Below are 26,842 nucleotides of genomic sequence, written 5' to 3'. Positions count from 1 at the left end.
AAATCACCAGTTGATCCACTTCAACTTTTGTCATAGGACATATTGGACTCCTCAGAGAAAACACATGATTAGAGCCATTCCCAATCCTTTCTGTTCCTTCTGTCAACCGGAACAAGTCGGAACTTTTTTACACATGGTTTGGGAATGTGAACTAGTTCAAGAATTCTGGGATAAAACAACTTCAATAATATCAAATTTAATTGAACACCCACTCCCTCTGGACCCAATACTTCTATTAATTAATGATGACTCTAAGCTTAACTTATCGGGGAAGCAGAGGAAGATTTGGCTTGCTGGCCTAACCGCAGTCAAGAAAATGATAGCCCAAAGATGGCTTCCCCCTCACTCACTTAACATTCACAAATGGCTGGCATACTTTCGTGATATAGTAATGCTTGAACTTTCCACTGCGAGGATTAATAGAGCGAAGTCCTCAACTCTTGAACTCTGGAGAGGTGTAGCATCTCAGATCTCTGACTTAATGACCTCAGTGCCTCAGGAACCAGTGCTCCAATAGCGAAGTGTGAGACAGTTAATTTAAACAAGAGACCGCGGGGGGGTGGGGGGTGGGGGGTGGAGAGGGGGCTCTCCTATATTTTATTTCATTTTGTATTTCTTTTTGTGTTGTGATAAATACAAAACTGATGTCACTCTGCATATATTCTGATGGGTATTGGGGGGGTGATATGAGTGGGCAGGTGGGTTGAGGGCTCATGCATCCTGACTAATGTCTGTCATATTGTCGTGTAACTATGCTGAAGTACTGATGTCAATAAAAAAATTGATCACAAAAAAAAAAAAAAACGATGTTGACATTAGTAGGTAAAATTAACGGATATAATAATAAGCTTCAGAGGACTATAGCTGTCTGTGGCGAGTTGGTCTGAGGATATTCCCTCTGGAAACCAGCTCCAGAACTGCAATCTGTCTAGCTAGCCAGTTGTGCATTCCCTTACAAAAACTACTAACGTTATAGTAGTCATATGCATTTATAGCCTATACTATTCACCCGACGAACGTTATGCAGACTGCAGCTGTTTGATATGCGGGCGTCGTCTTTCAGAACGGAGGCTAATTAGGCTACTTCATGGGAATAATTTGCTTTACAAAAAACTGGAACCAAAAGATAAGAATTAGCCTTGTACCTAATAGGCTACATGATGGTGCATCTGTGATCCATAAAGTCGATCAGATGAATATTGAAAGCCTTGTTACCATGCTGCATGTGGACAACACTTTCGTGTTTTATCAGTTTGATCCTTAACGACCACAGCTGCACATTGGCTGGCGTACATCGGCGATGTTTGGTTGTTGAATGAATTCATTCATTATACAGTAGCCTAGGCTACACTAACCTATGAAAATTAGGGATGTTCATTTTGAAAAATTTCCATAATCGAAAATCGGGAAAATTCACGATCAATTATCGATTAATCGATTATCGATAGCGTAATAATAATAATATATATATATATATATATATATATATATATATATATATTTTTTTACTCTGGTCTGGTAATAACGTTGCGCGTTCTCGGCCAGCTATAATGGCGATGCCGCTGTGTAGTAAGAATATCAGACACTAGCGCTGTGGCCAGGTAAACAAACATGTTACATGTCAGGTTACATGATGTAAGGCAATCGGCGTCTTCCAGCTTAGCTGACAGCACAAGAGTCAAATCAACAGGCCTGAGCCTCACTGAGGTCCGCAGACGCTGGGTGCGTTTGTTTGTGTCCCCGGCGCATGCCGGTGTGAATTCCCTATGTTTAAAACAGTTTTGTTGGCACAAAGGCCCGTGCCCAGCCAGAAAACTAGAGACTATATGAAGCTCCACCTCACGTTAGTCGGCTGTGCAATGGAGTGGGGCGAGGAGGAACGAATTCCACCCAAACCTAGTCCGCAAAAAAAATAAAAAATAAAAAAAATAATAATAATAATAACAACAATCGATCCAAATTCCACATGATCGATTCAATTCCTTAACGATCAATTATCGATTTTCGATAATTGATGAACATCCCTAATGAAAATATTAATTTGGGCTAGGAGGAGCTGGGTGGAAATGCCTCCGCTCGCCTTTCAATCCGGGAGCGGTGGCTGTCACCTGAAAGCACACCCCAAGACGGGAATGTGGCGGTACTGCTTGGCTGTGTGTGAAAGCAATTTCTGTGGCGAGGATGCCGGCTTTGCGGGCCTTCTGAACTGCAATTTTGCGCGATCTGTGTGTGAAAGCGGCTAGATTGTTTTCCTTGGCAGGCACTAGGTCGCTTTTTTAACCTTCTATTTTTTGTGTGCAATTCTAGGGTGTTCATGCTTTCAGGGAGCGATGTGAGAGCATGTCTGAGTGAGGTTTCTATAATTGTATGTATTTCTATGGTAAGATTTTGTATATTCTTTAAGTGTCATATTATGTATACATGACATGTATTTTGTAACAGTATTTTCATGGCCCTCTCTAACCTGTGGGCTTACACATGCACGCATTTCCTGTATAGACCTTTATTGAATTATTGATTGTACTTCCGGTCTGTATGTATTTAGTCGTCATTTCCGCCTTACACAACGCTGATGAAGGCTTGACGCTGAAATGTTCGTTGTGTGCCGTCCAGTGTTGGGGGTAACTCATTACAAAAGTAACATATTACATGTAATATATTACTTTTAGCAGTAACTCAGTAATATCATTTATTACTTATAGGATTTCAGTAATATTATACCAGTTACTTTGTCAAGTAACTCAAGTTACAAATTGAGTTACATTTTATTAAATCAAAGCACATATTTAAAAAAGATACAATCATTTCCTAATCAAACTGTGTGTTTTTATGCAAATAACCACTATAGACGACAATAACAAAGGAAAAGAATAACATTTAGAATTTTGGGCAGTTTACACTGACTTCAAGGCGGTTGAAATTATTTTTCGGGATGGTTCCGGGGCGGTGATGTCATTCTGCTGCTGCTGTTGTTTTGTTAAAAGTAATGCAAAAGTAGTGTAATAAGTAACGAGTTACTCTACACAGAAAGTAATATTGTAAAGTAACTTATTACTTTCAAATGAAAGTAACTAGTAATATGTAGTATATTACATTTTGAAAGTAACTTGCCCAACACTGGTGCCGTCCCAGGTGACTTATTACATTTCTAAAGGACATTTTGGAGTGCTGGCCTGCTTCTTCTATTACTCTTATGACTTGTGTGGCCCTGCACCCTAATGGAACTCGAGTTGTGAGTGTGCTCGCATTCTGTGAGTTTGGACACAAACTGGCAAGCGAGACTAAGCCGGAGGTAACACGGGGGCGCGAACCTCCGACCCTCGTGTTGGTAGGCAGGGAATCTACTGCTAAACTACCCGGACGCCTCCACTTGTGCACAATTAACTGCAAATTAAGTTTATTTCAGTTGCAAATTGCATCTCACATTATGTCAAACTGGTTTTGGACAGTATTTCAATATTCAATATTTTTACAATATATTTATTTGGAGTATCCCATTTTGCCATATGTAAACATCATATCCTGTTTACAAAAACCCAGATAAGCACCCTAATACCAGTTTTGAGAAATCTGAATATGATCTCAGGGATATGCTGATACTAGTCCGGATTCGGGGGCATGTAATCGCGGTATCCTCCTGACTACTGTCCTTGATCCCAATTGTCGCATGATGTGTCTCAAGTTGGAAGTCAGAAGTTGAGTCAAAACTTGGTGCCATGTCAAACCATGGTAAAGGTCAGCCTGGGCTGGGAGAATTCCTGATTTAGCAAGGGTTTTTAGCAAGGGTCCACATTAGCCCACATGTGAAGTCTGTTTTTTTCCTTTGCTGTGACAACTTTGATGCATTTTAAATGTGATCTTCAAATGTCTCAAAAATATATAGCATAAATACAGTGTTGATTTGTTCATCTGGAATATGTTGTCTATGGGTATGAACAGAAGAATGTGTGTTTGTTTTTGTTTGGTTGAGTGTGTTTTTATGTCTGCTTGCACTTTCATGTGTTTCAATAGGTTCCAGGTGGGCGAATAATACCTGGGAGATTTTGACGGGTGGGACGCTGTTGATGAAGCGACAGCGGAGATCCACCTTCGAGCCCACATACCCTGACTTCCCCTCATCCATCTCCACCGACTGGCCATTCATTCCTATGGTGGAAACACATGGAGAGAGAATGCATCAAAACAACATTCATGCACACGTCAGGCACACGTACACACACACTGTCAGCATGAGGGCTAAGCTCCTCACAGTAAGGTGAGCAGGTGAAAGGTGAGCAGCTTAAAGTGAGGTATAAATAGGTGGAGACCTGTTCTCACTGACTTACTGATCCCCTTTTCATAAATCCACAGCAGAGGCTGCCCCCCCATACTTCTTGACTGTATTATACCGCTCACAGGTGTGTACTGGTGTTAGTCCAGAATACAGTCGGTAAAATTGTATTTAATCTGGCAGCTGCATTAAGAACAACATTCATAATATTCGAGATGGCAAGTATAGGAAACAATGATGGTGACTTAAACCATACAGCCCAGAACAATCAGGCTGCCCTCATTCTCACACATGCACACACACACACACACACACACGCACACGCACACGCACACGCACACGCACACGCACACGCACACGCACACACACACACACACACACACACACACACACACACACACACACACACACACACACACACACACACACACACACACACACATCAATCAATTAGTGATAACACTACCCACAGCAGTCAGCAGGTGGCACACACACAGAGACAGACAGTCATTGCATGCTCCAACGGGTATCAGCACTAGACCACACTACACTACAGAGTGAACCATTCCCAACACTGCTAGTAGTCAGTCAGTGTCACACTATTGTCATCAGCGTCAAAATCACACACAGTCTTGTTTATTTTCGCCAGGGTCAGAATCATCAGCAGTTTATTGATTTGTTGATTTAGCCAGACCACAGACTTCAGCCAAGTCTTCAGTAAATGTGAAAAGCATGGATGCATGTACACACACTGGAACACAGACACACATATATACTAGCACAAGAGCCATCTGCACTGTTGCATGTACAACCTGAGCCTTATGTATTTTATGGTAATAAATATAATGGCTTGTATTAGAGTTAAAGTAGTTTACATGCCCACATCATATTTGTCTGCGGGTGGCCTTGAAGGTTAGCAGTGGGAGTAGATGACAGCATTTAGGATATGAAATTCATCTGCATGAGATATGTTATGGTCTAATTGCTGCTGTACACATTATGGACCGTAAAAAGAAACTCAGAATTCTGAGTTAAGTAAAAAAAGTCAGAATTCTGAGATTACTTTAATCCCAGAAGAGAATAAAATCAGAATTCTTGTAATCACTGATGTCAATCAAGTTCAGTGATGTCATCAGTGACGCCACTCTAGCAATTACAATCTTACTACTATTAGCAATCGAGCGTGCGTAGGCTCGCTACGCACATCATCACTGATGACATCATCACTGAACTTATATAGCCTCAGCCAGGAAGGATGACATCACTGATGACATCATCACTGATGTCATGACATCATCCTAATTACCTCATTAAAAAATCAGGCTCTGTCAGGTCACCCGCATGGGTGCTCTTTACCTAATGCACAATATAATGTTGTGTTCTGAGTAAGCTGTGGTAATAGCTAGAAATAGTTTGCTCTGAAATGTCATCCCTGGGCGTCATTCTTCTAACTTTAACCACACATCATGATTCATGACATTATTTTCTTTAGATTTAGCAAGAAACGACTGCCTCTCAAAACCCCACAGATACACAGCAGTCAGCGGGCGAAACTATTTTGACTGGCAGCCAGCTGCAGCACTGATGTAAGAGGCTGCGCGCTTAGCGTTACAGCACGGATTAAAAACACACAGGTCTAAAACACTGCACTGGAACAATTTAGAAGCAATAAGAGATACTAGTGTTATTTATGTTGACCTAATGACATAATGTCAGCAGATGTGTTTCCTTGTAGGAAATTCGATCGTGACGGCTTCTGTGGGTTTTGATTGACAGGCAGCTGCACATCACTCTGTCTCCTCCAGATAACTGCATACAGGCACCAAATCTTTTAATGGTACTGCCCATAGATGGTGCCTACCACCTCGCACCGGTCTACTTTCACCCATGCATGGGACACTTCGGACCTGAGTAAAAAACAGGAAATCATGCCAAAGGAATCACAAGTCAATTTCTAAAGTCTGCCAGCACTACCTTACACAGTTTCCCAATAGTATCAATTAGTAGTATCATTTAAATTATTTATTTATGTCCACATAAATACAGAGTACAAAGGACATAACGTACGTTACGGAGGTAACTATGGTTCTCTGAATTCCTGGATGACTGCCAGTGGCAGTTACTAACTGTGAATAATGATCTCGCACTCCCCGACAGACGAGTGTTTTTATACCAACGTATGTAGATGTGGGGTACCTGCGCGTCTATAAAGGTGCGCCGTGAACCACCATACATCATCTCAGAATATTCTCGCACCGAAGGTTCCGAGTGACCGGCATGACTGGCAGTCATCCAGGAATTCACAGAACCATAGTTACCTCCGTAACTTACGTTCCGTTTCATTCCTTCCTGACTGCCAGTGGCAGTTACTAACTGTGGATGACTTATACCTGCGGCATCACGAGGAACCTACTCACCTACTGGTCCATCGCCGCCAATGGCAGGACTGCCGCTGCCAGCGTGGACCCTGAGGCCACGTTGATGCGGTAGAATCTGGAGAATGTGCAGGGTGCTGTCATGAAGCCGCCGCACAGATCTCCGCCAGGGACACTCCCGTCATCGCAGCCCAGGATGTGGCCACACTCCTGGTCGAATGACACACAATGTCAGAGGGCGCAGGCTTCCCTGCAACGTCATAGCCCTGCTTAATCGCGCCCACAATCCAGTGGGACAGCCTCTGTTTGGACAGAGCCTGTCCCCTGTTCTTCCCGCCGTAGCAGACAAAAAGCTGCTCTGAGCGTCTGATGCTCCGCGTCGCCTCGATATAAAGCCGCACGGGACGGGACATAGCGAAGTGTCGCTCTCCCCGGGCTGAGAGCCAGCCGGGGAAGGATGGTACGCCTCCAGCTCTATGGTCTGGTTAATATGCGTCGGGGACAAGACCTTGGGCAGGAACGCCACATTCGGCCACAGAGCCCCCGAGCCATCCGCCTTCCACCGAAGGCATGTCGGGCTAATGGAAAGAGCGTGGAGCTTCCCCACCCGTTTGGCCGTCGTAACTGCCAGCAGAAAAGCAGTCTTTATCGACACTGCCCTTAAGGCCATCCCCGCCATGGGCTCAAAGGGTGGCCTGCTCAGGGCCCGCAGGACCAGCGGCAGGTCCCATGCTGCCGCCCGGTGTTCCCTGGGAGGCCGCAGCCTCCTGGCACCCCGCAGGAACTGCGTCACCCAATACTGCCGACCCACTGGCACGCCCTCCACGTAGGCGTGACTGAGGGAGATAGCTGCCACATACAGCTCCAAGCTCGAGGCAGCCCAGCCAGCATCAAACAGCTCCTGCAAATACTGCAGGATCTCCTGTACAGGGCAGGAGACCGGGTCCAATGCCCCGTCCCTGCACCACGAGGAGAATGCCGCCCAACAGTTGCCATACACCGCCCTGGTGGAAGGGGCCCTCGCATTACACAACGTCTCGCACACAGAGGGTCCGGGGCCCGTCAGGAGCGGCCACACCCAGAGCTGAAGGTGGGCCAGACACGGATGCCAAACCTCCCCGTCCAGCTGGGACAGGAGGTCCACCCTCGCTGGGAGCTGCCATGGTTCCCCGTCCAACAGCCCGAGGAGTGCCGGGAAGTGAACCACAGCCTGGCTGGCCATTTGGGGGCCACCAGCAGAACCCTGTGACCTGACGACCTCACTCTGTGAAGCGTGAGCCCTATCAGGGGGATCAGAGGGAACGCATATAGCAGACCACTCGGCCAAGCGTTGGCGAGAGCGTCCATACCCAGTGGGGCGCTGGCCTCCGCTAGGGAAAACCACCGGGGACAGTGAGTTGTGGACTCTGAGGCGAACAGATCCACCCGGGCCTCTCTGTACCAATCCCAAACCAGCTGCACCACCTAAGGGTGCAACCTCCATTCACCCGGAGGCAGCTTCTGGTGCGAAAGGTAGTCCGCCACCGAGTTCGCACTGCCTGGGAGATGCATCGCTCTCAGGGAGGCCACTCGCGGATGGGCCCATATCCACAGCCTCTGGGCTTCCCTCAAGGAGGCCAAAGACCTGGTCCCCCCGTAACGGTTGACGTGGAATACCGCCGAAGTGTTGTCCGTGCGCACCAACACATGCATGCCCCTGAGAGAAGGCAAGAAGTGCTTCAGCGCCAAGTAAATCGTCCGCAGTTCGAGGACATTGATGTGCTGCCCCCTCCACCGAGGGCACCACACCCCCTGGACCGACTTCTTTGCCATACCGCCCCCCAACCCTGGGGCGAGGCATCCGTCGTCACAACCTCTCGCCGCGCTGGGACCGAGCCGAGAGGCACCCCGTGCAGCAGGAACGTGCTGTCCCGCCAGCGGCGGAGATGGATAAGAGGTTTGTGTGTGACCCTGACTTTGACCCACCTGTGAAGTCGAGGATCCATATGGAGGCTGCTGAACCACATCTGTAGAGGGCGCAGATGCAGCAGCCCCGGGGCGTGATTGCTGCGGCCGCTGTCAGCATCCCTAGCAGCCTGAGCCACGTCCGGACCGTCACGCTTGCGCCCAGGACGAAAGACTGGAGCAGGCCCTAGATCCTCTCCACTCGTTCCGCCGTTGGGCACGCCCGCATTGCCACCAAATCTAGGGCTAACCCGATGAAGGTGGTCTGTTGGGACGGGCACAGCAAGCTCTTTTCCCAATTCACGGACATGCCCAGTGCCTCGATATGGGCAAGGACTCTGGACGTTGCGCGCTCCGCCTCCTGGAGGGGAGGGGGCGCAGATCAGCCAGTCGTCGAGATAAGGCAGGACCTTCAGCCCTGCCAGGCAGAGTGCCGTCAAGGCCGCCCTCATGCATCTTGTAAAGATGTGAGGGGCCAGGGACAGGCCGAATGGCAGGACGGCGAACTGGTACGCCCGGCCTTGAAAGGCAAAACGGAGGAACCTCCGATGCCCCGGGAGGATGGGGACATAGAAGTAGGCATCCTTGAGATCGACGGAGGTGACCCGCTCTCCGGGAGCGATGGCCTGGAGGACGTCTGCCGTTCGCAGCATCCGGAACGGGAGGACCTTCATATGTACGTTCAGCTCCCTTAGGTCTAGGATGGCCCTGAGCGACCCGTCCTTTTTTGGTATTAGGAAATAATTGGAGTAGAACCCATCGCTCTGTATACGTGGGTTCAGTAGTGGGATAGCCCCTTTGTCCAGGAGTTTGACTATCTCCTGTGACAAAGCTTGCACCCTCGCGGGGTCCGTGACGAAGGTCATCCTGACCCCAGAAGGTGGTGGGGGCCGGTGGTCGAACTGCAGCCTGTAGCCTTTGGACATGGTGTCCAGGACCCATGGGTCCTGTGAATGGGCCGCCCAATAGGCCAGGTGCTGATGTGTGAATCTGCCCACTGCCTGCCCTGTCCTCTCAGGCCGTGCCTGGAGGACCTCCCGCGGCTCTGGGGGGACGCCGGTCATAGCCGCGCCCACACCCACGGGGCGAAGGGCGCACCCCCCTGGGCTGACGCCCACTGCCAGTCGCCTCCTGGACACGCCCTCTTGCCTGCCCAGGCGAGTCCCAGTATCGGCTCCCGGCTCCCGCCTCTCGCTGCGTCTCCCCGAGACGTAGGCCGAGGCCACCCCTGCGCCTCTGCTGCGCCGACCCCAGGCCTCTGAGGCCTGGTTCGTCTGTTTCCTGCGCTCCAGGGCCCTTTCTGCCTCTGGCCCGAACAACTGACCAGACACCACCGGGAGTGTCCTCAACACCCGCCTGCAGTCATCAGACATAGGCGCCTGCGCGAGCCACACCTGCCGACGTGCCACGACCAGGGTGGACATAACACGGCCCAGCTCCCTTGACATGAACCCGAAGGCCTGCAGGGCCGCCTCATGTGTGTGTCCCAACTCTGCCCCCTGATGCGTCGCCTGCATCATCTGGGACTGGGCGAGGAGGAGCACGGAGAGGGAGTTGCCCCTCCGAGCCACCCGAGCAGCCGCCTAATACGCCTTTACCAGCAGGTCATCTGTGACCCGGCACTGTGCGCTAGGACACTTGGCCTTGTCCCTCAGTGCGCCGTCCGGCGAGAGGACCAGCGACGCTATGCAATGGTCCACCGGGGGCATGCGGGCCAGACCCCCGCGTCCCGCATGGAGGCCAGGGTCCTGCCATCCTTCGCATGGCGACCCCTCCGTGTCTGCCCAGCAGCTCTTCAGTGCCTCCAGAAAGGCGGGAGAGGGCGGGACCTCAAAGGGCGGCTCCGACGGAGCCCGCCTAAAGAGTGGGTTGCTCGGCTGAACCGCCAGCACGTCGTCCAGCCTGACCCTAGCCAGGGCTGCCCGCAGTATTGCCCGCAGCGGCTGGGCACCAACCCCCCGCTCGGTGCCTGCTGAACTCCTGAGGGTCATCATATTCCTCCTCGCGGTCCTCCCCGCTGTCCTGGAACATGGTGTTCGACGCTGCCATCGACAGCGCGTCCTCCCTGGCTGCGCCCCTCCAGGAACCTTGGTGCGCAGGCGGCACTATCAGAGCCTTGAGTTGCTCCAACTCGGCCCACAAGGCCGCCATGTCCTGGCGAGAGGAGGTCTCCTTCTTCGCCTTCTTCCACGGACTACGGTTCTCCACCTGCGTCCTGCTCTTGCGCTTCTTAGCGGCAGTGGCGGACCTAGTGCAGACCCCCGATGGTGGGAGGGTCACCTCAGCCAAGGCCGTAAGGACCCTCTCCATGCCGCGGTCCTCCCCCTTGCACTCCCCCTGGCGCCACTTGCGGGGAGACCGCCTAGTGCTGCTGACCACGGGTGGGCGGTGACCAAACAACCAGCCTTCCACCTCGCGCAACCGCTCCTCCCTTACGCGGAGGGGCAGGCTCGGTGAACATGCTCGGCTTCACACTGGAATGTTTATAGAGCGAGATAGAAGATCTAAAGATAGAGGTGATATCCTTTGATATCAAATCCACTATTCTATCATGCCTACAGATGTAGATAGAGCCCTTTGTATGCATGGCAACCATTCAAGATGTGGGACATGGTTTCAGTTATCTGTTCATGACCATGATGTACACAGTATACAGTGAGGAGCATGATTGACAGCAAACCAGATGGAAAGGTTAAGCTTGGTTGGTAAAACCTGTAGTCTCGCTTTTATAGTGAAGATGACAATGCTCTCATCTACAGCTGGATTTTTAAATACTGCATGAGAGACAGAGTGATCTGCTACAGGAAGGCATGCAAACTTCCCTTGAAGTTTCAACTCAGTCCAGTGTTGTTGCTGTCTGCGTTGTTGCGCCCTCAAGAGGTGACCTCGGGCATTTGTTAGTGGAAGCTGATGTTCTGATCCACAAATGTCCACAGTCACTCTCACAGTGATGCTGGGGTCAGATATAATCTCCTCCGAGACATTCACTGCCTCAGACCCCACCCACTCGTGGTGGGGTCACACACCCACCCACCCAACCCCACACACAGACACACACACACACACACACACAGACACACACACACACACACACACACACACACACACACACAAACACACACACACACACACACACACACACACACACACACACACACACACACGCATGTCATACACACAACCAGTGTTGGGCAGTAAAGTAACACATTACTGTAATTGTAACTTATTACCTTCCCAGTAACTAGCAATGTAAGTCTTACATTACTGGGAGATTCGTTTTTTGTTCTATGTACTGTAGACAAATAATAATAATTCAGGAGATTTATATTGCGCCTTTCCAGACACTCAAAGCACTTCACATATCAGCGGAGGGAAGGGGGGGGGACTCAACTCATCCACTCATCATGTAGCACCCACCTGGGTGATGCACGGCAGCCAGTTTGCGCCAGAACGGAGTGCCAGTGGAGAGTTGAGGACTGAATGTGCCAATTAAGTAACGAGGGATGATTAGGTGGGCATGATTGAAGGAAAGCCTGTGTGGGAATTTAGCCAGGGCACCGGGGTTACACCCCCCAGGGCACCGGGGCCACACCCCCCAGGGCACCGGGGCCACACCCCCCAGGGCACAGAGGTTACACCCCCCAGGGCACCGGGGTTACACCCCCCAGGGCACCGGGGTTACACCCACCAGGGCACCGGGGTTACACCCACCAGGGCAGGGCACCGGGATTACACCCACCAGGGCACCGGGGTTACACCCCCCAGGGCACCGGGGTTACACCCACCAGGGCACCGGGGTTACACCCTCCAGGGCACCGGGGTTACACCCTCCAGGGCACCGGGGTTACACCCTCCAGGGCACCGGGGTTACACCCTCCAGGGCACCGGGGTTACACCCCCCAGGGCACCGGGGTTACACCCACCAGGGCACCGGGGTTACACCCTCCAGGGCACCGGGGTTACACCCCCCAGGGCACCGGGGTTACACCCCCCAGGGCACCGGGGTTACACCCTCCAGGGCACCGGGGTTACACCCTCCAGGGCACCGGGGTTACACCCCCCAGGGCATCGGGGTTACACCCACCAGGGCACCGGGGTTACACCCTCCAGGGCACCGGGGTTACACCCCTCAGGGCACCGGGGTTACACCCTCCAGGGCACCGGGGTTACACCCCTACTCTTGTGAAGAGTGCAGATGGGATCTTTAATGACCACAGAGCGTCAGGACCTCGGTTTAACGTCTCATCTGAAGGGCGGTGCTCACTCACAGGACAGAGTCCCTGTCTCTCGGCCATGGGACATTGGGGAGATAAAATAAAAAATTATGCAGTTTGGCTAATTGTTGACTCCTCCTGTAAGGTTAATTAATTAACCTTAATTGTTCCAATAAAGTGGATTCAGATCTAAAAGGAGCTGGCTAAACAGGTTGTAGGTCACTTTTTTTTTGTAAATGAGAGGGTAGGGTAGCGAAAGTAATAATAAAGTAACGAGTAACGTAACTAATTACTTTTGATACCAAGTCATAAGTAAAGTAATTGTATACATTTTTAAATGAGTAATAAGTGACTAATTAGATTTACTGAGTAAACAAAACACACACACACCCCTCCCCCTGCCCCACTGAGTTGTGCAGCTCATCTGATTAGGGGCTTTAGGTGGGGGTGGAACAACAGACACCCTACCTCTGACATGTGCACAGTGCACACACACACACACACACACACACACACACACACACACCATGCCCCTCTCTGACTGTGTTTGCCCCACATCTCATCCTCTCCCGCCTTCCTTTCCTCTCATTGCTTCCATTCATATTCTGCCATTGTTCAGAGTATGGGAAATGACCTCATCAGTCCATAAACAGTGTTAGAGGAAAGAGCATGGGAACATGGGAACGCCACAGAACAAGAACAACAATAGTCATATTGTTTCCAACTTGAATGTGCAACATTCAGGAGCGGTAAGAGCATCCCGGCACGGTAATTGTGCTTTGTGTCGTATCCTTTTTTAACTTATTGTGCTGCTCTTGGATCTGCAGGTGGCTGAGAGAGTATGGGTGTGTGAGATCACAGTTACCTTTGGCTTACTGTTCAATGAACAAAATCGCATGGAAGGGCCAGCTCAGCCTACACTGAACTTTTGACAAAATAAACTATAAATTGATCAATGCAAGACCAGTCTTCATTTATTGAACATGTATAATTAATGTGAATGGTTGGATATAAAAAATAAACTTTAAATTGATCAATGCAAGGCCAGTCTTCATTTATTGAACATATTATTAATTAATACACAGTAATGTGAACTGTTGGATATAAAATATCATGACGTTATTCATTCTTGGGTCCAAGTGGATGTTGGAGCCAAATTGGAAGAAATTGCATCAAGGCGTTTCTGTGCAGAATTTGATATTTGAGCCAAATGTGAAGAAATTTAGTCAAGGTGTTACTGAGATATGGCGTTACCGAGCTTGAAAATGGCATTTGTTAGGTCAATGTGACCTTGACCTTTGACCTTTGATAACCATAATGGAATCAGTTCATCCTTGAGCCTAAGTGAATGTTTAAGGCGAATCTGATTAAATTCCGTCCAGGCGTTCCTCAGATATCGCGTTAACAAGCTTGAAAATGGCGTTTGAGAGGTCACAGTGACCCTGACCTTTGACCTTTGACCACCAAAATCTAATCAGATCATCCTTGAGCCTAAGTGAATGTTTAAGGCGAATCTGATGAAATTCCGTCTAGGCGTTCCTCAGATATCGCGTTAACAAGCTTGAAAATGGCGTTTGAGAGGTCACAGTGACCCTGACCTTTGACCTTTGACCACCAAAATCTAATCAGATCATCCTTGAGCCTAAGTGAATGTTTAAGGCGAATCTGATGAAATTCCGTCCAGGCGTTCCTCAGATATCGCGTTAACAAGCTTGAAAATGGCGTTCGAGAGGTCACAGTGACCTTGACCTTTGACCTTTGACCACCAAAATCTAATCAGATCATCCTTGAGCCTAAGTGAATGTTTAAGGCGAATCTGATGAAATTCCGTCCAGGCGTTCCTCAGATATCGCGTTAACAAGCTTCAAAATGGCGTTCGAGAGGTCACAGTGACCCTGACCTTTGACCTTTGACCACCAAAATCTAATCAGATCATCCTTGAGCCTAAGTGAATGTTTAAGGCGAATCTGATGAAATTCCGTCCAGGCGTTCGTCAGATATGGCGTTAACAAGCTTGAAAATGGCGTTCGAGAGGTCACAGTGACCTTGACCTTTGACCTTTGACCACCAAAATCTAATCAGATCATCCTTGAGCCTAAGTGAATGTTTAAGGCGAATCTGATGAAATTCCGTCCAGGCGTTCCTCAGATATCGCGTTAACAAGCTTGAAAATGGCGTTCGAGAGGTCACAGTGACCTTGACCTTTGACCTTTGACCACCAAAATCTAATCAGATCATCCTTGAGCCTAAGTGAATGTTTAAGGCGAATCTGATGAAATTCCGTCCAGGCGTTCCTCAGATATCGCGTTAACAAGCTTCAAAATGGCGTTCGAGAGGTCACAGTGACCCTGACCTTTGACCTTTGACCACCAAAATCTAATCAGATCATCCTTGAGCCTAAGTGAATGTTTAAGGCGAATCTGATGAAATTCCGTCCAGGCGTTCGTCAGATATGGCGTTAACAAGCTTGAAAATGGCGTTCGAGAGGTCACAGTGACCTTGACCTTTGACCTTTGACCACCAAAATCTAATCAGATCATCCTTGAGCCTAAGTGAATGTTTAAGGCGAATCTGATGAAATTCCGTCCAGGCGTTCCTCAGATATCGCGTTAACAAGCTTGAAAATGGCGTTTGAGAGGTCACAGTGACCCTGACCTTTGACCTTTGACCACCAAAATCCATCCTTGAGCCTAAGTGAATGTTTAAGGCGAATCTGATGAAATTCCGTCCAGGCGTTCAGGAGAACAGATTAACTGTTTCATCTTTAGACCATCAAATCTGTGATTGATCAGGGATTACACTGCGTTTGTGTCTTTGGCCTTTTGACTTACTGTGTTCGGGAAACCTGAAGCAGAGCAAAGATCGGCGCTCTCTCTCTCTCTCTCTCTCACACACACACACACACACACACACACACACACACACACACACACACACACACGCAATATTATCAAACAAAAACCTCCCAAATACATAAATATAGATATAAGTCTGAATGCTCAACTTGTTTGCGATAATAATACTGTGATACAATACAGTATAGTATCTGTGACTATACTATTTTCTTGCGGTAAACTAAACCAACAGATAACTGATCATACAAATTGTGTTTACCAACAATGAAAATGTACTTTTTGATATCAATTTTTGCCAAATGTGTGCGTGTAGGTGTGTGTATGTACACATGCATATGTTCAACTGAGTGAGACAGAGAATGCTTCTTCTACTATTCATATTACGTTCTAAATCAATTGCAATCTCTTATTGTATTTGACTGAGGTCTGTGTGTGTGTGTGTGTGTGCGTGCGTGCGTGCGTGTGTGTGCGTGTGTGTGTGTGCATGCGTGCGCGTGCACGTGCATCCATGCGTGCGTGTGTGCGTGCGTGTGTGCGTGTGTGTGTGTCTGTCTGTGTGTGTGTGTGTGTCTGTCTGTGTCTGTGTGTGTGTGTGTGTGTGTGTGCGTGTGTGTGCGCGCCGTGTGTGCGTGTGTGTGCGCGCCGTGTGTGTGTGTGTGTGCGTGCCTGCATGCGCGCTCGCACGTGCGTGCGTGTGTGTGTGTGTAATCTCTGGCACTGTTGGGATGTGGAGCGTGTGCTTGGAGAGTGTTCAAGGGTCAAGCTCACAGGATTATGACTGCTGCTGCTGCTGCTGCTGCTGATGCATGTTTTGGGACAGGAGCTGGAGAATCGACCCAAGAGAGCAGATGGAGAGAGTGGAAGGAAGGAAGGAGGATGACCTGACGGGTCAGAGGAGGAGGAGGGGGGAAAACACAGGATAGAAAATAGGCCAACTCTGGACTGGCGATATCGCAGACATGCATACTAACAAAAGAGAAAGAGGCCAGAAGGGCTGAGTGTCTGTGTTTACGATGTGTTGTGGCTGTGGATTATTTCTCTGGGGGGATGTCTATGTACAGTATTTGGCCTCAGTGTTCCAGCTGTGTGGATATGAATATGGATATTATGCTGATATTCATGGGGGATGTCTGCGTGTCTCAGTCAGCCTTTTCTATGTCTCTGTTTTGCAGGATTGGCAACTTTTATATGAGGGGGAAATGCATTGTGTGTCTGCCTGTGCACACACACACACACACACACACACACACACACACACACACACACACAAACACGCCTGACAGCACTCGTATTACCACCGACACACACAGGGGGTGACAGCCTGCTGAGACACTGAAAATACATTCCAGTTCTCTGTAGACAGAGACATCGTAGTGACAGTAAGTGGGCTGGGACCTGGCAGCAGTAACCCTGCTGTCACACGCGTACACGCAAGCGCACACACACACATTCACACAGACATGCACAGCACACACACACACATTCACACACACATTCACCTCACAGACATGCACAGCACACACACACACACACATTCACACAGACATGCACAGCACACACACACATTCACACTAGGGCTGCACGATATTGGAAAAAACAGACATTGCAATATATTTGGTTTCTGCAATATATATTGCGATATGAAAGAATACAGGAATTTTCACCAAATGACTTGATTAGCTCATCAAGCCTTGTCCCTTTAAGAAGGTAGTGGGTAACCTGCGTGGGTGACATAGTAGCAAGTGTTTTTAGCTGCAGCCAGAGTGATTGGCAGGATGCTAGTGTGCTAATGCTGAGTATCAACCAGCAAAAGAGTTATAGCATGACATGTTTGAGTTACTTTGCCTTATCCTATGACATTGCGCGTTCTGCGATGTGAGTATTGCGCATGCGCACATTGCGATGACGATGTTGAAACGATATATTGTGCAGCTCTAGACACATTCACCTCACAGACATGCACAGCACACACACACACACACACACACACACACACACATTCACACAGACATGCACAGCACACACACACACACACACATTCACACAGACATGCACAGCACACACACACACACACATTCACAGACATGCACAGCACACACACACATTCACACAGACATGCACAGCACACACACACATTCACACAGACATGCACAGCACACACACACACACATTCACACATGCACAGCACACACACACACATTCACACAGACATGCACAGCACACACACACATTCACACAGACATGCACAGCACACACACACATTCACACAGACATGCACAGCACACACACATTCACACAGACATGCACAGCACACACACACATTCACACAGACATGCACAGCACAGCACACACACACACACACACACACACACACACACATTCACACAGACATGCACAGCACGCACACACACATTCACACAGACATGCACAGCACACACACACATTCACACAGACATGCACAGCACACACACACATTCACACAGACATGCACAGCACACACACACACACACACATTCACACAGACATGCACAGCACACACACATTCACACAGACATGCACAGCACACACACACATTCACACAGACATGCACAGCGCACACACACACACACACACATTCACACAGACATGCACAGCACAGCACACACACACATTCACACAGACATGCACAGCACACACACACATTCACACAGACATGCACAGCACACACACACACACACACACACACACACACACACATACACACATTCACACAGACATGCACAGCACATTCACACAGACATGCACAGCACACACACACACACACACACACACACACACACACACACACACACACACATTCACACAGACATGCACAGCACACACACAATCACACAGACATGCACAGCACACACACACACACACATTCACACAGACATGCACAGCACACACACACACACACACACACACACACACAGACATGCACAGCACACACACACATTCACACAGACATGCACAGCACACACACACACACATTCACACAGACATGCACAGCACACACACACATTCACACAGACATGCACAGCACACACACACATTCACACAGACATGCACAGCACAGCACACACACATTCACACAGACATGCACAGCACACACACACATTCACACAGACATGCACAGCACACACACATTCACACAGACATGCACAGCACACACACACATTCACACAGACATGCACAGCACACACACACACACACACACACACACACACACACACACACACACACACACACACACATTCACACAGACATGCACAGCACACACACACACATTCACACAGACATGCACAGCACACACATACAGACGCACTGCAACAAATTACTGCTCAACTGTCACTGGGGTTTATCACCGGGTGAAAAAAGCAATCTCAGCAGATGTCACAGCAGCTCAACACATCCGTATGTTGCCACAATGGCTTTTGGTGTTGCGTCATGTGTATAGTATACCCCCCTTTATTACAAATCCAAAAGGCTCGTGCCAGCTGTAGGCCTATTGGCTCCAGCTTATAGCATGATATGATTACACCACCGCCCCTGTTACAATCGGACAAGGGGTCATCCATTCATTGAAACAAACAGCACACACCACTCTACAACATGGTGAGGAGGATGCCATCTGTAGGGTTGGCCACATCTTAGTCTGATTACACCAGCGCACCTGCTGCAGCCAGGCCAGGGTAAAGTCACATTCAACACCCCAGAACTGGTGAGATGCTATAGGGAACGGGATGGAACTGACTGGGATTGACTGAAAAATGTACAGATGGAAAAGTAAAGCCTGTTACAATGGCTTTGGGACGCCAACATATTGTTTGAATTCCTCACAGATCAGGTGTGAAGTCGCATAACTAAGAATGACCATGAGGAATTTGTTTTGAAATTACAATTTTATACTTCTTTGCCTGTATTCTCCTTGTTGTATTCTCTCTGTGGGATTTGGCAAACTTGCCGTTCAGCTATTCTGTCATGCTTTTGACCTGACCTAGAGAAAGATAGATAAGTGGCTAGTTTAATTGGTCCTCATTAGTACAATAAATTCCTTATCTCCAATACTCTAGCATTCTATTTGATCATGTACTGGAACTCCAAGCATGAAATCATTTTCTCCAATTAAGATGTATCTCTGCCTTCAGCAATTGCAGTTTCCACCAGTTTTGGTATAAACAAGAATTCTGCCATGGACGGCCTTGAGCATTCTAGTGGGAACTAGTATCCTACTTCCCTCATCTTACAAAGATGCTCTGGCCTCCTATAGGGGCTGGATGTCACCCTTTAATATCGCAGGAGAATTGCTGTTCTGCGCATTTTGCTTCGCATATTTACTGGTTGAACATTGTGCCTTGTATGCAAACAAATTAAATTTAGAAAATTCTGTTCTCCAAGTCTCATTTATCACAGAAAACAGTTTGTTTTCAGACTCTAAATCCCGTTCAAGTGAAGATGAGAGGAGCAATTTGATGCTCCCACACTGTCAGACACCCCAACTTTATTGTGACACTAAAGTTGAGACTGTTACTGAGAAATAAATGTTAGTAAATTGAGGTTAAAAAGAGAGAATGAGTATGAGAAAATGTATACGAACCAATACTGTGAAACTAAACTGGAAAACAACATTGTTTTCAGGTTTAATATTTGAATGATGGAAGTAAATCGATTCATGTTAATAGGCTATATTAACAGTATGAATTGAAAAACTGGATGGACAAAGTTACTTAATTATAATTAAGTAACTTTGTCCATCCAATTTCTTTCTGTCAACATATAGGAGACACTACCAGCACCTGCACATTATTCATAAATAATGCATAATCATTAAAATACAGAATCTATCATTTTTAATTAGCTAGCCTCAAATAAGCAAAATACACAATATTTCCCCCTAAAAAAAGACCCATCTCTTCCTGTAGCCTAAATTTACAACAGTTTGACACTAGGATTAGGCTACCTCATAAATCTGTCAGCCTACAAAAAAGATGGGTAAAATGAGTTTAGGTGGGTTTACCCGCCTGACGGTAGGCTATAGGGACATCACAATCCAAATGGTCTTAAACCCGTCTGCTTCTCTTTAGCTACATTTCCTTTGTGATTAGTAGGCTACGGCTACAGACCATGGAACTATGGTCTGGTTTTTACCTGGATCCTCCTCATCAGTGCCTGTTATTTTGTAAGTAGCCTACTGAATTATAGGGGGGTGGGCAATACTAAGAAAGGGGTGTCGCCTACCTTGAATAACACAAGTTGTTATCAGGAATATCCAAAATCCGGTGTTTTCCATGCCCAAATCACCGTTGCCAGCTTCCCGATGTGGTTAAATTCCCAGTGCGTCCTTGCGCTGTAGACTATAGGCTACGTGCCACCTGACCTGGCTGGCTCCCTCGGACCCAGTCTAAATACAAAGCAGCAGGTTCAGGTCAGTGTCTTGTCTGGTCTGTGTGGGTGGGGGTCCAGTCAGCTCTCCATGCGACAAACCCGCTGTGACCCTCTCTGGGCGCACTGTGGGGGGAAATCAACCCACAAACTGTCACACTGGAAGATCTCTCAAACTTATCTTTCTCAATCACTTTTTGTCTCCCACTCTAAATTCCGGACCCGGTGTCTGACTCGTTATTACCGAGATGAAGTCCCTGCGCGGCTGTTGAGGCTTGGCGGGGATAAAGCAGCTTAACGCGTGGGCAGATTATTTCCGAGATCGCCTAGCCTGTAGCCACCCCCTGACTGCCCCGTCCTGACAACTCTCTGTCACCGTGTGAGCCGAGCAACCGGGCATGTGTGTGTGCACATTAAGGTGAAATGGCACACTTGAATTCTCAGAGACTCAATGGGCCCTGACAGGGGCGTAGTGAGAAATGATGGGCTCCTATGTAGGGTACAGAAGGGGGACTCAACCCCCCCCCCCCCCCCACTTCCCTCTCATCCACTCAGCCATTATTATTCCATCTATGACAAGCATCTATACCAGTCATCCACAACTCAAACGCACCTCCACACATTCAATAGGCTACATACATCACTAATTGAAATTGTGGGGTTTGATCATTATTTCAGATAGAGCTAATTGGCTCAATACTGTGGCGACCCAGAGTTTGACATGTCGGTGGCGATTACGACGTTACGTGAAGGCAGCGGACCAGCCAGGGTATAGGGGACTTCCGGTCTCGGATGGGGAGCGAGTCTGAGAATATGAGGAAGCGGACAGGACGTGTGTGTAGCTAGGAGCTGTGTGTGTGTAGCTAGAAGCTATGAGTGTGAACCAGGAATAAAGACTGTACCAAGTATTGCCTCTTCTCCTCCTCACTTAATGATCCCGGGAGTGGATTATTACATTGGTGCCAGAAGTGTAACTACGAACTTTGGTCGCTCGCCTCGCACGAGGTTCCAGCTAGCTGCAAGCTAACTGAGCTGGATTCGCCTCGGGTAGTTAGCTGAGGTGCTAACGTTGAACACGGACTGTTGCTGCTCGTCGCGGAGGTTCCAGCCAGCTGCAAGCTAATCGGGCTGGATTTCCCTCAAGTAGGCCGGCTTGAGTGCTACAGTTGGCGTGTGAGAAGGGGCAAGGAGGAGCGGAGAAGAAGTGAAAATGAACGCCTTGGAGGATCGGCCAGGCGTGGCCGGCTAGCTGTGTCTGCTAGCTGCTGAAAGGTTAGCTGTGTCTGCTAAACTGCTGCAAGGCTAGCTGTGCGTGCTAGCTGGAGGCTAGCTGGGGTGCTAGCTGGGGGTTAGCTGGTGTGCTAACTGCTACAAACACCACGTGGAATGGCACACGTTGGTGGACCCTCGTCGTTGGACGGGGGGAGGGAGGAGCTACCGACTCCGGAGTTCAGCGCGGTACTGGCTGGCATGGAGACACGCCTGAAGCAGGAGTTCAGCGCGGTGCTTGCCGGCGTGGAGGACCGCTTGATGCGGGAGATCAGACGGCTGTTGGAAGCGACGCCTGTCTGGGCAGAGGAGCTTATGAAACGGCTGCAGGAGGTCACGCAGCACGGAGAAAAGCGGACGGAGGAGCCGCAGAGACTGTGTTGGACTTGTGGAGCACAGGGTCATCTGGCGAGGTGGTGTCACAGCATTCATTCGGGGCAAACCAGGTACGTGGAGCAACGGTACTGGGGGTGCCCGGGTGTCTGTTGGTCGTGCGGGACGTCTGGACATCTGGCCAGGGAGTGTCCGGAGGCTGTCAGAGGACAGAGGACAGCGGGAGAGGAGAGATGCGCAGGCGGCTGGCAGGTGAGACTCTGTTGGTCGTGTAAGAAGCCTGGACATTTGGCCAGGAACTGCACTGAGTCTGTGGAGGACGAAGGAGGGACACAGGCTGAACATTATTCGAGTCGGGGGACCGACGATTGTGTCTCCAGAGGAGAATGTGTGCAGCCGGGGGGAAGAGGTCATTCAGGTCAGGAGAGTGTGGACTGCGTGTCCAGATGGACGGGTGTTGCTAACGCCGGAGGAGCCTAGCTGCTCTGCAACCCCCACGGTAGAGGACAGGGGCGGCTTTAGCTCAGGAGGTAGAGCGGGTCGGCCAATGACGCAAGGGTTGGCGGTTCGATCCCCGCTCCCTCCCAGCTCCTGTCGTTGTGTCCTTGGGCAAGACACTTAACCCTCCTTGCTCCTGATGGTGTGTAGGCACCCTGCGTGGCAGCCTGCCGCCATCGGTGTATGAATGGGTGAATGTAGACTACCTACTGATTGTAAAGCGCTTTGGATAAAAGCGCTATATAAATGCAGGCCATTTACCATTTTAGGACATCATCTGCAACGCTGTTACAGTCGGGAGAGCAACGCTCCTGTCTCCGGGTGAGCGAGAGGGGTCAACGCCGGAGGAACCAGCCCAACCTGACTGCTCCACACCCCCCACGGTTGCTGCGAAGGAGGCCGGGGTGGAGATCGCGGCCGGCTGTGGTACCCCCGCTGACCTCAACACGCCGCCCCCTGGGGGAGCGGGACGGGAGGACGACCGAGTGAAAGAGGTGGTCCTGGAGGACGACGTCAGGGACTTCCGGGAGGCCGACGGGCGTGAGAAGAGACGCCTACAGATGGAGGATGCGGATATCGGTCCGGTGTATGCGTGGGTGGCGGCCGGACGCCGGCCCCCTGTGGAGGAGATTCACACTTGTTCCGGTGCCACGAAGGGACTGTGGAACCTGTTTTCGGACTTGCACCTGGGTGAATATGGGGTTTTGGAGAGAAAGGGGCACGGGAAAAGCGGGACCCAGTGGGTTGTACCGGGTTGCCTGCGAGAAGCGTTACTGAAGATGATGCACGAGGGCCCATGCGGTGATCGTGGGCCCGAAGAGATGCTCAGCCTCATCCGTGGACGTTACTACTGGGGCAAACAAAAGGAGGACGTGCGGAGATACTGCAGGGCGTGTGATTACTGTAGAGCACAGAAGAGGGGCTGAAAAAGAGTCACCCTGCAGAGGACTAACCCCACTGGGGGTTGAGAGGGAGTAATGTGCTTCAGGTGGGACAGAAGCTGTAAAAGGGGGGATGGAAATGGTGGTGGTTTAAATGAATGGAAATGTGGGTAGAATTTAAATGAAGGGGAAAATGTCAATGATGTAGATGATGGTGTGTGGGAAAAAAAGAAAAGAAAAGACTGTTGTGGGGAATTAGAATTTAATGTGGGGATGGAAAAAAAATATTGGGGAAAAGTGTTGATGTGTTGGTGTGTTTTGGTACAGGGGGATATGTGTGGGTTGTGGGTGCCCGCGTGGGAGGAGCGGGCCTAAGAAGGGAGGGGGTAATGTGGCGACCCAGAGTTTGACATGTCGGTGGCGATTACGACGTTACGTGAAGGCAGCGGACCAGCCAGGGTATAGGGGACTTCCGGTCTCGGATGGGGAGCGAGTCTGAGAATATGAGGAAGCGGACAGGACGTGTGTGTAGCTAGGAGCTGTGTGTGTGTACTGTAGCTAGAAGCTATGAGTGTGAACCAGGAATAAAGACTGTACCAAGTATTGCCTCTTCTCCTCCTCACTTAATGATCCCGGGAGCGGATTATTACAATACTTTCACCAGTATAGTGCCCTCTGTCTGGGGGGGGGGGGGGGGGGAGGGGGGGGGGCACTTTTGTTTTCAATTTAGCTAAATGCTTCTCTAGTTTGTCTCAGATAACACAACAGTTTTCTGTATAATATTTTTGAATATTTTTATTTGCATTTCCCAAGCAAGGATCTAGTCAGGAGAGAATCAATCTGGGAACCCAGAGTCTATTTTTATTTGAAAAATAGACTCTGGGACATCTTTTTCCCAGCTTCCTGTACAGAGCGCCTCTCCTGCCACCGTCATTTCCTTTTCCGCATCTTTTTCAGATTTCAGATTTATGACATCACTGATGATGTCACAGTGGGATCTATGACATCACTGATGGTGTCACAGTGGGATTTCATCAGTGGGATTTGAGGGATTTATGACATCACTGATGATGTCATAGTGGGATTTATGACATCACTGAAAATGTCACAGTGGGTTTATGACATCACTGATGAAGTCACAGTGGATTTATGACATCACTGATGATGTTACAGTGGATTTATGACATCACTGGGATTTATGACATCACTGATTATGTCACAGTGGGATTTATGACATCACAGATTATGTCACAGTGGGATTTATGACATCACGGATGATGTCACAGTAGGATTTATGACATCACAGTGGGACAATCACAGTGGGACAGAGAAACAGACAGAGCCCCAGCTCCCATTTATATACTGATAATGATGATGAGGATCTCGCATGCTCGATTCCTAGGCTCGCCCGCTACGTGGGCTCGCCCATCCTGCAGCTCACCAAGCTAGATAGATAGATAGATAGATAGATAGATAGATAGATAGATAGATAGATAGATAGATAGAGTGCCCCAAGGCCATACAGTATCTTTGTCCAAATCTGTTTATCCAAATAGTGAATCCAGACTCAATGACATATAATAATAGATGCTTGTTACCATATTTATTTGTTTGTTTGTTTGTTTATTTGTTTATTTATTTGTTTGTTTGTTTGTTTATTTAAAAAAATATTTATTTTATTCTTGCTATTAGAATTGAGTTAACAAAATGCAAAACCACAAAAGCCACTCCCCCAGCTTGCTGCACCCAGGCTTATCAAGCCACATTGTTAGTGCTGCTGACCCACCAGAAGCCAGAAACCACATTGATTTTTTTAAACCTTTATTTAACCAGGAGTGGATTCTCATTTAGATTAATAATGTATTTTAGTATTTTAGTATTTTATTACTTTTAGTATTTTAGCATTGTTTTAGTATTTCAGCATTGTATAGTAGTTTGTAGTTTCTATAGTTGTATCATTCGTTGTGCCTGTGCTTGTTCCTTGTTGTTTTGTATTGTCGGTCCAAGACCAAGGACCACAATGGAAACAAGTCTCTGACTTTATTGTGTTTTTATCCTTGATGGTGTTTCCGACATGCATGTCCTCTGTTCCATGTGTTTTTGTTACTAAACATCAAATAAAATCAATCAATCAATTATCAAATACAATTTCATTCATTGCACATATAAGACACGTTGACATTTCTATTCTGTAGTGATTATTTCAGCATTACTTGTACTACAATGTCAAATCCTTTCAATTGACTTGCCTTTCATGTTTCAAGTCATTCGTTTTGTAACTTAAATACAATTCCACACTTTCTGGCCATTTGGCATAAAGTGGACCCCAGGAAGACTAGTTGCCATCTGGGGATCCATTTGAAACAAATAAACAAACCAAAAGGAAAGTGGAATGCATGCAAGCCGCGCTGCATGTGCTGCTGACAAACTGCTGTATCTATGGGTAACTCTTTAGTTTCTTCATCCAGGTAACTCTTTAAACGTGTAAGTCACTATTAATCATATTGCGTTATTACAATTTTCCATAGGCTTATCTGCAATATGTTGTGGTTTTGCTACACAGTAGAATTTCCATTGCTTTCATAGTTCATATTGTCATTGTTTTGATTGATTGATTGATTGATTGATATTTTTATTTAAGTGTCATGCACCTGGGTGCCCAGCCCATATGGGCTTACAAGACACTATATCATATTTACAATAGCCAAGATAGCCAAGATGACCACACAACAAATCATAATATACCTTTGTACAGAATCAAGAAAAGAAAAGAAATTGCATTTCACTGAGACATTCACTT

The 26,842-nt window shown here is 48.4% G+C and overlaps 1 protein-coding gene across 1 annotated transcript in view; it reads right to left on the bottom strand.

The window, feature by feature from the left end:
• nectin1a (nectin cell adhesion molecule 1a) overlaps positions 1–20,969 on the bottom strand; it is a gene marked incomplete at both ends in the record, with an annotated part of 32,249 nt that extends 11,280 nt beyond the window's left edge. Inside the window, 2 exons of the mRNA XM_083647359.1 lie at positions 4,034–4,146; positions 20,918–20,969. Coding sequence (XP_083503485.1) covers positions 4,034–4,146; positions 20,918–20,969 — 165 coding nt within the window. The remainder of the gene's footprint in view (positions 1–4,033; positions 4,147–20,917) is intronic.
• Between the last annotated feature and the right edge of the window lie 5,873 nt (positions 20,970–26,842).

This window comes from Poromitra crassiceps (genome assembly GCF_964638095.1).
Source record: "Poromitra crassiceps genome assembly, chromosome: 1".
In the NCBI taxonomy this organism is placed as follows: Eukaryota; Metazoa; Chordata; class Actinopteri; order Beryciformes; family Melamphaidae; genus Poromitra; species Poromitra crassiceps.
This window is presented reverse-complemented; position numbering and strand designations above follow the sequence as displayed.